The 12,924-nt window shown below is 39.2% G+C and overlaps 2 protein-coding genes across 2 annotated transcripts in view; one reads left to right on the plus strand and one right to left on the minus strand.

The window, feature by feature from the left end:
- zbtb47b (zinc finger and BTB domain containing 47b) overlaps positions 1-8,004 on the plus strand; it is a 28,516-nt gene extending 20,512 nt beyond the window's left edge. The window contains exon 6 of the mRNA XM_040127225.1: positions 499-8,004. Within this exon, the coding sequence (XP_039983159.1) occupies positions 499-944 (446 nt within the window). The 3' untranslated portion in view covers positions 945-8,004. The remainder of the gene's footprint in view (positions 1-498) is intronic.
- Positions 8,005-8,561: 557 nt separating this feature from the next.
- klhl40b (kelch-like family member 40b) lies at positions 8,562-12,374 on the minus strand. The gene is made up of 6 exons (XM_040127265.1): positions 11,250-12,374; positions 10,437-10,597; positions 10,196-10,303; positions 9,834-10,019; positions 9,147-9,296; positions 8,562-8,673 (listed from the first exon to the last, which is right to left on the minus strand). The coding sequence occupies exons 1-6, from the start codon at positions 12,372-12,374 to the stop codon at positions 8,562-8,564; spliced, it is 1,842 nt and encodes a 613-aa protein (XP_039983199.1).
- Between the last annotated feature and the right edge of the window lie 550 nt (positions 12,375-12,924).

The following is a 12,924-nucleotide window of genomic DNA, read 5'->3' on the forward strand; positions in this document are numbered from 1 at the left end:
ATTAGTATGAGTGTTAGTATTAGTATTAGTATTTGATGTTATGTTTTTGGCCACCCAATGAATGTAAGTCCAACATTCACTTTCCTTTTAGCTCTTTTTTTGGTCTGTAGCAACTCCTGAGGGAAACTTCTGGCTCTTTACGTGCTAAAAGCTCCACTTTTCACCAGCTAGTCGGTAACTTCATCTGTCTGCCGTTAGGTGCTGGACAGGTAGTGTACTGTGGTTTTTAGTTCTTTTTTTGCTGAAAACAGCTGCCCGCTGCAGCTGGAAATGACAAAGGGTGGTGAAATAAAATCAGAACAGTAAAACTGCAGACCCTAAAACCAAAACAATGAGCCGAAAGACACTAAAACACTCCCACCCGTTGGATAAGAGGTGAAACATCTTCAAGAACCTCAAGCAAGTCCAGTTGCCTTCGTATAGCACTTTGAAATACCATGACCTGGATAACTGAGAATCTTCACAGATATATAGTTCTTTGTGTCCCTCTTTCTGCAGGAGAGAAGCCGTACATCTGTGAGATCTGTGGGAAAAGCTTCACGAGCCGGCCCAACATGAAGCGCCACCGCCGTACCCACACTGGAGAAAAGCCGTACCCCTGCGAGGTGTGTGGCCAACGCTTTCGCTTCTCCAACATGCTCAAGGCCCACAGGGAGAAATGCTTCCGTGTCAGCAACCCCATGGTTACAGATGGCAACGACCCCCTCGGCCTCGACCAGCCCCTGGCCTTGCCTGCTGTGGACTCCTCCGGTCAGGTCCAGCTGGGGACGACGCTTCCCGCCACGTCTGTGACCACAACCGCTGTTGCCTCTAGCCCCCACCCCCTCCATGGCACACATCTGGCTCTCCCCCTGCTGCACCCCATGGGGGGGCTGCCTCCCACCCCTCATTTACCCCCACCGCCTCCCCTGTTCTCTGCCGGTAGGATGAACTCCAACAACTAACAAATCTCTGTAGCATTGAAAGCACTTTGTTACTTTTAGTTTTACTATTTTTCTTTGAGCTTTTAAGAAGACTTGTGCAGCAAAAGGGTGATGCACCTCAGTGACATTTACACAGAGCAGAAAAACTGATACAAGGCTACATGGAGGCCTCATAAAATCACTCGTACACCTAATACAATTAGAAAGAGTTATTTTTTACTCTGTTGAATACAATAGATAACCTCAGTGTCCAGTAGGACGTGTCTTCATCACTCTTCTCCTCGTGAATTTCACAACATTGTCCTGGTTCCATTTGGGATTTTCCGACACCACACACATCTCTCCAGAGCCTTGCACAATGCATTGATTGTAGCATCTTTTACAAAGTGGGAGGAAGAGTTTCCTAAATCTTCACTTCACGGAATTCATCTGTCGAGTGAAAACCACACTATGATGAGAAAAAATGTTTTATTTTCCATTCTCTGCCAAGATGTAGCGAGTGGTTCTGGTTCTGACCCAGCAATAACCAAATGTTGATTTGTCTTTGAGCATATACATGTATACGGCATTGCCATTAACCAAATCCTGTTAGCTCACCTGCTATAGTTAGGTAATGTTATACAGCATTTATAATCGATCCTGCACCTTATTTACCATTTAACTCTAGTAATATTTAAAATGTACTCCTAATGGTCTTCATTTTTATAATTGTGATAGTGTGTAATTTGTGGCACGTTAACGTCAATTTGTAAGGCCATAAGAGAAGTTGTGGCATGTGGAGATTCAACCATGCAATGCAGTGTGTGTTGTTTGTGACAGTGTGTATATGTGTGTGCGTGCGCGTGTGTGTTTGTATGTGTGTGTGAGATGTGTAGCAGAGGTGGGAGGTGAAAATACTCAGATCTACGTGTGCATTCAGCTAATTAACGCTTGAGCTTCCCCAAATCAGGAGATGGAGAAATTTGTTGACCCTAATCTTTTGCTTACATTAAGCGAGCAAGCTCCTCTCCTGTAGAACTGGCTTTGAGACAATATGGCACTTTTCTGTGACTTGTTAGTAAAACCTAATGTACTCGGACCTACAGTATATTTGTAGGTTTAATTATAATTTTAATGTTAACTTACAGCTCATTTCCCAACTAAACCCAATCTGTGTTTGAAAAATGTCAACAGTGTAGGGATAATAATATTCACAAAAACCCGTTAATGTAGCTCATTAAGTGTGTACATTTCATCAATATATATAGTGTGAAATGATGAACATTATATTCCAATGCCTAAATCTCTTAAAGAACACTGACAGTGATTACTTTTGCCACTACAGAGCTTATCACTAAAAGGGCTCCTAACTGTTACATTACTGTTACTGTACAAACTAGTTAACAGTGACCTGTAGAAGCTAAACAAAGTTAGGGACATGCAATATAATGTGGTGTAATACCCCTCAAAAAAATTTGGCTCTTTGTGCACTTTTGACAAGTGTTTGTCATAAATCTACTGGAGCAGAACTAAAGAAATTGTAATCAAATCCTTGTCATTAAAAATGTCTAATGGGAGTAGTTCACCATTTTCTGAAATGTGCTTATTTGATTTGTTGCTGAGAGATTAGAAGGTCAAGGCCATCCTCATACCTGTCCATCAAATATGTAGCTACATATTAGCTTAGCCTATCATAAAGAGTGGCAGCAGCAGGCCTGGCTCTTTCCAAAGGTGACAAACATCCACCTACTAGCACTTCTAAAGCTTTCTAATTAACATGTTGCATCTTGTGTGTTAAATCCTTACAAATAGTGTAAGACAATAATTTGTGGTTCTACCGTGAAATGGAGCTAGAGTCAGTTTTTTTGAGCTCTAAAGCTCCAAAATTAACTGTTTATATCTTGTTTGTTTAATCTATACAAAAACCAAAGTTTGAAAATTACCCTTTTTGACTTTTGATTGTGGTGCTGTGACAAAAACACACAAAATTTATGTTAATGTTACTTAGTGACCTTAAGAGGCTGATTTGGCTGATTTCGTTACATTAGAGCTGAGCCAAGCTAGCTGTTTTGTCCTGTTTCCAGTCTTTAAGCTAAACTAAGCTAACCAGTTGCTAGCTGTATCTGAATATTAAAAAGACAGGCATGAGAGAGGTATCAATCCGCTCATACAACTCTCAACAAGAAATCGGACATTTCATCAGTTTCTTATCCAAGAAGAGTCTCTGTGCACTATTGATGCACTCCCACTCACTTTATCTATAGCTAGCCTCCTTGTAGTGTAGCATTAACCTGTAAATATTGTTAAGATGTGTTTCTTCCTTGTGATTAATTCCTCATGTTTACATTCGGAGAGTCAGTTGAATGTGTCCCCACATGTGTCTTGGCTGGTTCTAGCGGAAGTTGGAATTTGTGGATTAAGCTTTTGTAAATGTAATAAGCTGTTAATTGTTTTATTTAAAAGACAGATTTAAGCACCTTAGTGTAGTCTTATGTCTTAGCTCACCCCAGTTAAATGTATTTCTTAAACTGCCATGGTGAAATGGTTAGGGCCACATCAGATGTTATTTGACAATGGTACGTTTTAATTATTTTCTTCATGTGTCAAACACGTTTTGTGTTTTGATTTGCTGCTTTTGTACAGGGTCCAGTTTGTGACTGCCCTTTAAAGGAAAAGTCTAGAGCTGTTGAATTGTTGGCTGTGATAAATCCAATTTTTAGCCTTACTGGAAGGTGAGCTCCAGGGTCAGAAATTAGCTACAATTTAGATATTTGGAGGAGTTTGAGGAGGGAACTGTCACATTTTATACCCATCTAAGATCTTGATCTTGTCATTGGTAGATGGGGACAACAGATTGTTGACACAGACAGGGATAAAGGCAACCTGTCAATGTCACACAAACATAAGGACTGTTGCTCTCTTGTGGCAACTCAATAAACTGCACTCTGTTAGCAATCCTACACTAAAGAAAGAGAAAAGCCTTCGTCAGAGTCCATTATCATTCATAGTTATCATCAGAGAAGCCCATAGTATTTTTGGGATCATAAGAAAAGTCTAAAAATCCACTTTTCAAGTATTTTCCTACTTCACTGTTTTGAAAAGCACTAGCCCAAGAGAAAATACTGAAATACTGTGGTTATAGCTTGTGTGTTTACCTTATACTTGGAGGGATTTGAATGTTTTTGTGTTATGGATAGTGATAGTAACTGACATTAAAGGAGGAAGGATAGTAGTTAATACTACTGAATTATGCACTTTGATTGCCACACTAGCCCATAATGGGGACATGTATGCAGATAAAAGATGAAAAATAGAAAGCAGAGATTTGTAATGGTGGAACAATCTAAATCCAAAGGCATACATTTTGAATTTAAATGTACCAGGGGGATTTGGATGCTCATAAATTACTAACAACTACTAACACGTTCTCTGTGTTATTTGTTTGACATTGATCAGAAGCTGTGGTTAGTAAGTTGCAGAAGTTGCAGACCTGGACCTGGACCGGTGCTTTGCTTCCTAGAATAACTGAGTGGATCATTTGCTGTGGTATGGCATCCTGCACACTGAGGACAAGTCAGCTGTGAGCAGTCAGTTATATTTCACCCTGCAGTTAGGTGGTGTTTCTGTGTTTCAGTGTACCTGCTTTGCACTGTGCTGCTCTTTAACAAGTATTTGTGACTCCTCCCTGAGGGTGCATTCATTACAGCTATGGTCGTTCCCTGATCGCTACCATAATCAGGAGAAATTTTAGGTGTTACCAGTTTGCTCCTATTGAAGAAGCTTAATATGTGACTGTTATATTTCAAGCTATGAGAAAGTGCAAAGGTAGGCGTCAGTTGCCAAATTGATTGATGAAAGACACAATAATTATTGTTAGCACTTTATACTCCAGTTCAGCAAGTAGGGTTTGAAGGCTGATACAGTAGCAGTTATTTGAATCAAAATCTGCTGATGGTAGGTGTGTGTGTTTTTTTTGTTTTTTTTTGTTTTGTTTTCTTAATATTTTCATGGCAGAAGATTATAGGAAATTACAAGAATGCAGTTTCTGCCAGATTTTGTTCTTGGCAGGTGTTCGGGCCCCTCAAACCCCCTCCAAAGGGACAACAAAACTATTTGTTCAGATCCTGCAAATATAATTCCTATTGTATGTATCTGCTTGGAGTCAGATCAAAATAATGTTATACTAGAACCTATTCAAGTTAGGGGCTTTCCAACCAGTGAAGTATTAATCAGTTGCTGTTATGATAAAATCAAACAAACAGCATCACTTCATCACTTCAGAGGTGAATGATACATTGAGCAGATGATCTGTTTTTTTTTTTTTTGTTTTTTTTACAGGCCAAGGTTTACATATTAAATTGGTAAACAGGTTAAAAAAAACAAAACTATTTGTTTTATCTCACTTCACACACTATATTACATATATAGTACTGTATACAGTGTCCAGAGAAATTTTAGAGACTGGAAAGTCTAAATCCACCCTATAAAGCAAAATTTGCATTTAAATCCTTTGTCTTGGATTTATTGAAGTCTTCCCTAAATCCAAAAAGGACAAAAGTAATCTGTGACATCATCAAAGCGTCGCTTTATAGAGACACATTTGTGGACCCATACAGCACCGAAATCCTGAAAAAGAACACAACAAATCATTTTTTCTTTTAAGTGTATTTTTCAATTCCGTGTTTTAAAGTTAAATGGCAGTAAAGCTGAGATTCTAGTAAGCAAGAAGGGAAATTTTGCACAGTGTTTAGGAGTCCTTTATTCTAGGCATGTAGGCTTATGTCTTTAAATTAGCCAGATTCTCCTTTACTAAAGCTAGCAGCCAAAGGCTTGTATTAGATTAGGCAAAGGTTGACCTGCTCTTGTCCTGAAATGAGGGTTTGTCATTGAATAAGTGGGTGGCTAGACAGCAACATACTGACTGTGCATTCTGCATTGCACCCAAGGCAAATGTTTGTCACATAATGAAACAATGAGAAAGGTAGTTGTTTCAAAGCAGAGTGCTCATGGGATTGCCAAGTTGAGTCTCCTCTGGGACATGGAATTTTGGGTTTAGCTGCCAGAGCAGAAGCGTGTATCCAAAAGGATTTGATTCTGTGGCCTTCAGCTTCCAAGAATATGGTAATATGAAAATATCTGAATTTCATAGCAGTTACTAAGGTTTCAAGAAGATGGTAGAGAGAAAGCATTGTATGTATGTAAGGATTTGATGTGTTAATCTTTTGAAGAGGGGAAAAAGTTTCCTTTTTCGAAAAAATGGAGGAAGAATTTTTTTTTTCAAATTTTCCCATATTTAGGGTAAACTTATGAAGCCCAAAAACTGACAAAAGGTTATCAGTAAAGTCAAAAGTATAACTAAATGCATTGATAAATGATATTGTTAGTTAAATGATTAAAATGGAGTGTGAAAAGTAGAGCTGCAAAGATTAGCCAATTAGTCGATTAACAGAACAATAATCTGCAACTATTTTGATAAGTAATTAATGGCTTTGAGTCCCTTTTTTTTTTCTTAAAGAAAGAATGCCAGTCTTCTTTAGTCTTCTGTGAAAGTAAACTGTATCTTTGGGTTTTGGACTGTTGGCTAGACAACACAAGACATTTAAAGACATCACTTTGGGTGCTGGGAATTTGTGATGGACATTTTTCTAAACTCTTTTCTGAAACTTTATGGACAACGTTATCTATTAATCAAGAAAATAATAAGCAAATGAATCAGCTATGAGAGCAATTGTTAGTTGCAGCCCCACTAAAAAGAAATATAAAGGTTTATAATTTTCCTTTAACTTAAATCAGTTGGTTAAAAAGCTAAGAGCTACTTACAAGTTTTTGGTTTAGTTTGTTTTAAAAAGACATTAAACACACACACAAAAAATGTAAAGGATATCACAATGATGAAGTCTGACACTTACTTTCATTGTTGTTGATGAAAATTAGACAATTACTTGAAGGTGAAATGTTATGAAGATAAAAGCAGTGTGACTTTCTAATTAGCTTTAGCTAGCTAACCTTAAATACTAAAATGCTTTAGCTACTGCTAGATGTGTTTATACAGTGATATTACTGCAGTATGCAGTAGGATATACGGATGATTAACGTGCCACAGCTGGTATAGTTTTATGAGGAAACTTAGCTTCAGCTTGGTAGCTAGGTGACAAGGCTGGTGTTCATTGTGTTTAGCCACTAGTGTTTTCAGTTAAGCTAGCTAGCCGCACAGTCCTCTCATTTGCTCCCCTAATGTTAAAACAAAAACACAAACCCTGAATGTCACTGCTTTGGACATAAATGAACATGCCCATCTCACCATATATGCATTAGAAAAATTGGAAATGTGGTGAGGAAAGTGGGACATGTTTCTTTAAAAAAAAAAAAATTAATTTAAAAAAAAGGAAACTAAGGAGCTTAAAAAAACTACATGCTAGTGTTACAACTACAAGAGTAAAATAATTATGTTTAAATTTATTTTATCAACTGATTGGGGAAGTTAAAGTGAAAGTACAAAGCTTTATATTTCTTATTATACTCGATTTAAATATTTTACTGGCTGAATAAGTAATTTATGTGTTCGTTTGTATTATTACTCATCTGAAAATATTTTACTATATTTTGTCAGTTGCTGGGCTGACAAAAGAACACGAACATGAAATTGGAAAACAAGTGTTGTTGGTTATTTTGCATGTGAAAGTTTGGTTACCTGTTCTAATAAATTCCCCTTTTTGGGGAAAGGTATAAGTGATGATAATCATAGGCACAAATGCCATAGTCAATTCAAAGATGTATCATCCACATACCCTCTACATTTCCCATACTTACTAATTTTGCAGCTCTGTTAAAGAAATCATAATGTGTACTGTAATTTGCCGATTCTCTACTTTATAACGTAAACACTATGTCTCAGTTAGCTCGGGTGTACAAAGACCATGTGTAGGCAGTAGTTGTCAAGTTCAGCTTATTAAAATACTAAAAACAGTACAAGGACATTAGTGTCTAGAGGTGCTAATAACATTAGACTGTATTTTCTGTCTTTTATTGTATTATTGACTAGTGTCTACCGTCTGTAACACAGCAGAGCGTAATGAAATCATTTCAATATTAAACAGTATAGATATATTATTGCCAATGGAGATGTGTGCTGTGTTTTTTGTTTCTGCAAACAAAGAAACTGAAATTGTTTTTGAAGTGTATCATGTTTCAGTTAGGCTCTCTGAAGGCACTTACATTATGAGTATGCTGCCATCTGTTGGGAAATGCACAACTTCTTGTCAGCACATTTTCCATGGTTATCAAGACAGCTTTTGGTTGGTGTTAAATAATTAAATTTTATTCCATTCAGTGTAAAAAATGTCAGCAGACTACATATTGTTTACAATTTTAGAAACTGAATCAATGGCTGAAACACACATAAAAATCTTATTAATTAAAACTAAAGACTGTCCATGATATTAGGTCAGAATCACAAGTAGTTGTACACTTAGAACTGCTGCAGCATTACGTAAAATGAAACAAACAGAATCCCAAACACACAAGCTGATTCTTGACAAATGTGCTCATGTTAGATGCCATTGTGACCTTGAGCATGGCTGTACCTTTCCTTGGGCTGCTGTAAAACTACTGTGGACTCGAGCATTGAGTTCTGTTGACAAATAGAAACCGGACGCGGTTTTACATCTTGGGGAGACGCAGGGTGTTGAGGCGGACCCCCAAAATAGTGGACCCTGAAGCATACTGGATCTCTCTGAGGATCCCATTCCACTTCCTCTCTGACTCATTATACCTGAGGAGGTTGACAGACATCAATTTGTCATTAAATGCAAAATTGGGACATCCACTGATGTTGACTAAAAGTCAATATATACTGTATATTTGATTTAGGGTATGGCTTCGAAGTACATCAATATTTAGTGTTTACTTTCATTTCAAACATGCCCTGGGATTTCCTTACTATCATGTGTAACAATATACAGTGGTCTTGGCAAAATGAACACTGCAGAGGATGTGCTACCTTAGAATACCAGCTGAAAATGGCACTCCAGTTTGATTTCTATTTAACATGCAGTTCTATGTGACAAGCACACAAAGACAGTTTAGCTGCTGATTTTCTTTTTAGCTTTGATTTTGGCTGGACAAAGTAGAAATATAATTCAAAAGAAAATCCCCTGCTAAATTGCCTTTATGTGATGTTCGTCGCAATATAGTGAATAAATGAATGTCTGGATTAAAAGAACTGCGTCTACTACTGTGACCCACCTCCAGATATCATTCATCTCTTTGGGAACAATCTCATCGCCGTCCTCCAAAGGCATCATGGCAAAACCTCCTACAGCATACAGCGAGCTGGCCAAAGACACCAGATTCAGGGAGCTACGCTCCTGGGGAAACACTACAAAGTCTGACCACCTGAAAAATGTAAACACACATATTGAGGTACTGTTTAGTACAATACACTTAAAGATGAGTCAAGTAGCTCATAATAATATTCAGATTTTGGGCACCTCAAGGCCAGCCAAAACCATTTTTGGACTGTATAAGTAAATCTTGAGCCTTTAAGCAAGGTAGTCAGTTTAACGTCCCCCCCCCCCCAATAAAATATCACATTTAGGATTAACTTAGTAAAGTGCAAATCTTCAAAATAATAAATAAAGTGCAACTTAAATTAACTGAAAGAATTTGAAAAAATAAATTATACTATTTGGTTTGCTAATTTATTTTATATCTTTAATGTAACTTACCATTTTTGCAAATTGCAAATACAATTCAAATTTAGAGAAGTTTTAAAATAAAAGATAAATCTTAAAATATGATGAAAAAAAAGGGTCAGAGGATGTCGCACTTTTAAGAGTGTACCGCTGGTGACTTTAGGGGTATAAGCCTTGCACCAGCTACTATATGCGACATTCACCTTCACCAGCCATATTCCCTTAATGATGAACTCACTTGTTGGTAGCGATGTCATACACCTCCACAGAGTCTGTCAGGCCATTGTCGGTGACTCCTGCTGCCACATATATTTTGTCCATATGGACGGTGGCTCCAAACAAGGAGCGAGCAATCTTCATGGGCGCAAGCTCCTTCCATTCAAATCTCTTGGCGTCATATGAACACATCTTCTTTAGACAGTTCCTTTTCATAAAAGAGACAGAGAAAATAGTGCATCTGAGGCTCGCCATAGTTGTCTCATTTATAAGACTTTTATTAAGTGAAAAAAAGTGAAAAATGTGTTGCTGAAAATAAATAAGGTCAGAATCGCTACAATTGCCACAGATGGATATTAATATTTGATCAAACTTTAAGCTCACTTGTTGTCCCCCTTTCCTCCAATCACATAGACAACATCATTGTGGGATAAAGTTGCATGTCCATAGACTGGGTAAGGAATTGGCTCGGATTCACCCCATTTAAAAGATCTGTAAATGCGAAACCATAGGAAATTTCTACATTAATCAGGATTAAGCTCTGAGAACAGCAGTGCATTAAATAATTTCACTAAATTCACAATCCATTCCAGGATCTGATACATGAACTCAAACTTGTACTCACTGTCTGTCATAGACCAAAACTGAGTCCAGCGTGTGCTCCTGCTCCTTCAGCTCCCTCCCTCCCAACACAAAGATGGAGTTCTCTGCCTCGGCCAGCCCAAACAGGAAGCGGGGAGACGGGAGAGGAGGCATCCCCAGCCAATCAGCACTGACCGGGTCATACTGAGGTCACAGGAGTCAAAAATTTGTGTATGGATTACATTTACACCACCTGAAGTATACTGTAATACAGCAAATATACCATAATGCATGCAGATAGACATGAACAGATGCATTTAGATGTTCTGTATGTGCAAACACAACATATACTCAGATTAAATCCCTTTGACAGTTTTCCCCTTTTATGTTCCCTAAAATAGATCTAAGGTTGGGAAAAAAAAACTCCACCATTTCTATGGCTACACAATTTCATCAAATGGAAATTTGATGATTTTTCCCCAAAATTCAGCCCACAATCTTGATATCTTTGAGTCTCACTCGAATTTAAAATAAAGTTTTCTGGGTTTGAACTAATTCTGGCTGCATAGCACAAGTTTGTGCTAACTGACTCACCAAATGGACCGTGGGCTTTAAGAGGTTTTTAATGCAATTTTAAGCACAAATTCAACGGTATTTTTGCTGCATCATACTGCAATTTTTAGCAATGAAAGTAAAACTTAAAAGCTTATTACTTTCTTAATCCTGGGCAGAGCTGCTGCTGGACCTAAATTATTATTAGAATATCAAAAGAACAGGCTGACATGAGACCAGTTTCTGTTATTGCAAATCTCATCAACTTCTCTTCTATCAAACCTTTAGTTAGAGCCTCTCCTACCTGCAGGAAGTAGGAGCACAGCGGATCTTCCTTGTTCTGTTCATCAAAGAATAGTCCTCCTGCCACAAAGACCTGGTTCTCCCGGGTGACCAGGCTGGCGTGGTTCTTGGGAATCTGCGTGGAGAGTGATGCCGCAAAGCAGTCATTCCCTGACGGATCGTAGGCCACTGCACCTGTGTCATTCACCATCAGTATCAAGTCCCTGACAAACATGCCAAATCTCAGGTTATCATTTAGGATGCCTGGAAGAAGACCTCCTTCTTCCTCCTCTTTATCCTCCCCCTCTCCATCTTTTGCTTCTCCACCATTCTCCTTCTTGATTTTTTTAACCTCTGGCATTTTCCCAGCACGTGCATCCCTTACCAGCTGGAGTTTCTGCTGTAACTCAGGATTTAAAGAGATCAGTTTGTGTTTCTCCACTTTTTCTATCAGGTAATCCTCGTTGACCAGACGCAAACGAACGCAATCCAGCAAACCTGGCAGCTCTTTCTCTCTGCTCACTGTGTCCCGGGATACCCACTTCATCAAAGCCTCAAACACTGCCTCTTCTGTCTCTACGTTCAGGTTGTCGTTTGCTAAAATTGCTGCCAGCTCACTGGGGAGCAGCTGGAGGAAGTCCTCATCTCTGGAGATGAGCTGGAAGCGCTCGCAGGCGTAATTTCGGGCAGAGACAGCCAATCTGGGACAGTCTAGCATCAGGCCGAGCCTGAAGATAGCCAGACAGTTGCTGAGGCTCAGGCGCTTTTGGAGGAAAGAGACACATACAGTGAAAATTGAGGGGATCTGGTACATATTAGCCACAGCGAAGATGTCTTGGACGTTCTGCTCTGTCACATTGATTTTGGAAGTGTACAGGTACTTGAGGATCAGCCCCATGACACCAGGCTCGACATCCTCCAGTTCAATCTCCCTCTTTTTACTCTCCTCTAGGTCAGACAAAAAGATGGTGCGGAAGTAAGAGCTGCAGGCACACAGGACCAGCCGGTGGCAGGGGAACTCCTTGTCTTTGATCTTCAGCACACAGTCAACCAGCTTGTCATTCTCCAGCAAGTCGAACAGGCCATCCTGGAGTAGCGTCTGCTGGTACATTCTGGGCTCGTCCATGGGGTTTATAGGAAGAGCCATTTTTAGTGGCAGGTGAGTTTGAAGAGCCTCTCAGGGGCTACAAATTTGAAAAAAAAAAGTGGATCTTCTTTTTAGCAGAGTAGTTCTAGTTTCTAGCCTAGAAAGAGGATTCAGAGCGGCAGTCAGTCCGCTATTAGCCCACACCAGCTGAACCCAGGGGCGGCCCACTTCCTCAGCTGTCCTGACCCTTCAATCGAGCTCCAGCTGGTAGGTTATTTATAGACTGGGTGCCTGGTTTGAGCTATGGGCTTCATTCTAGAACATGAAATGCAATATCCATGCTTCAATCCCCCTTTCCAACCTCCAGTCCTACCCCTTCCCACTCCCCAGGAACATCCTCCCAAACTTAGACAGCTGACGCATTGCTTAATGGGGAATTTGTCCGACCTGAGGCATGGGGGGCTCTGTGTTAGAAGCTGTCCCATTGGGTCTCTGTGGCTCATCATAGCCATAGAGTCACCTTGTCATTCTGTTATATTACTTCATTTACATGACATTTACACAAACGCCTTAAGGACTGATACAGGTATTATTCTTTTTTTGTAGGATA

Source organism: Xiphias gladius, chromosome 5 (assembly GCF_016859285.1).
Source record: "Xiphias gladius isolate SHS-SW01 ecotype Sanya breed wild chromosome 5, ASM1685928v1, whole genome shotgun sequence".
Taxonomy (NCBI): Eukaryota; Metazoa; Chordata; class Actinopteri; order Istiophoriformes; family Xiphiidae; genus Xiphias; species Xiphias gladius.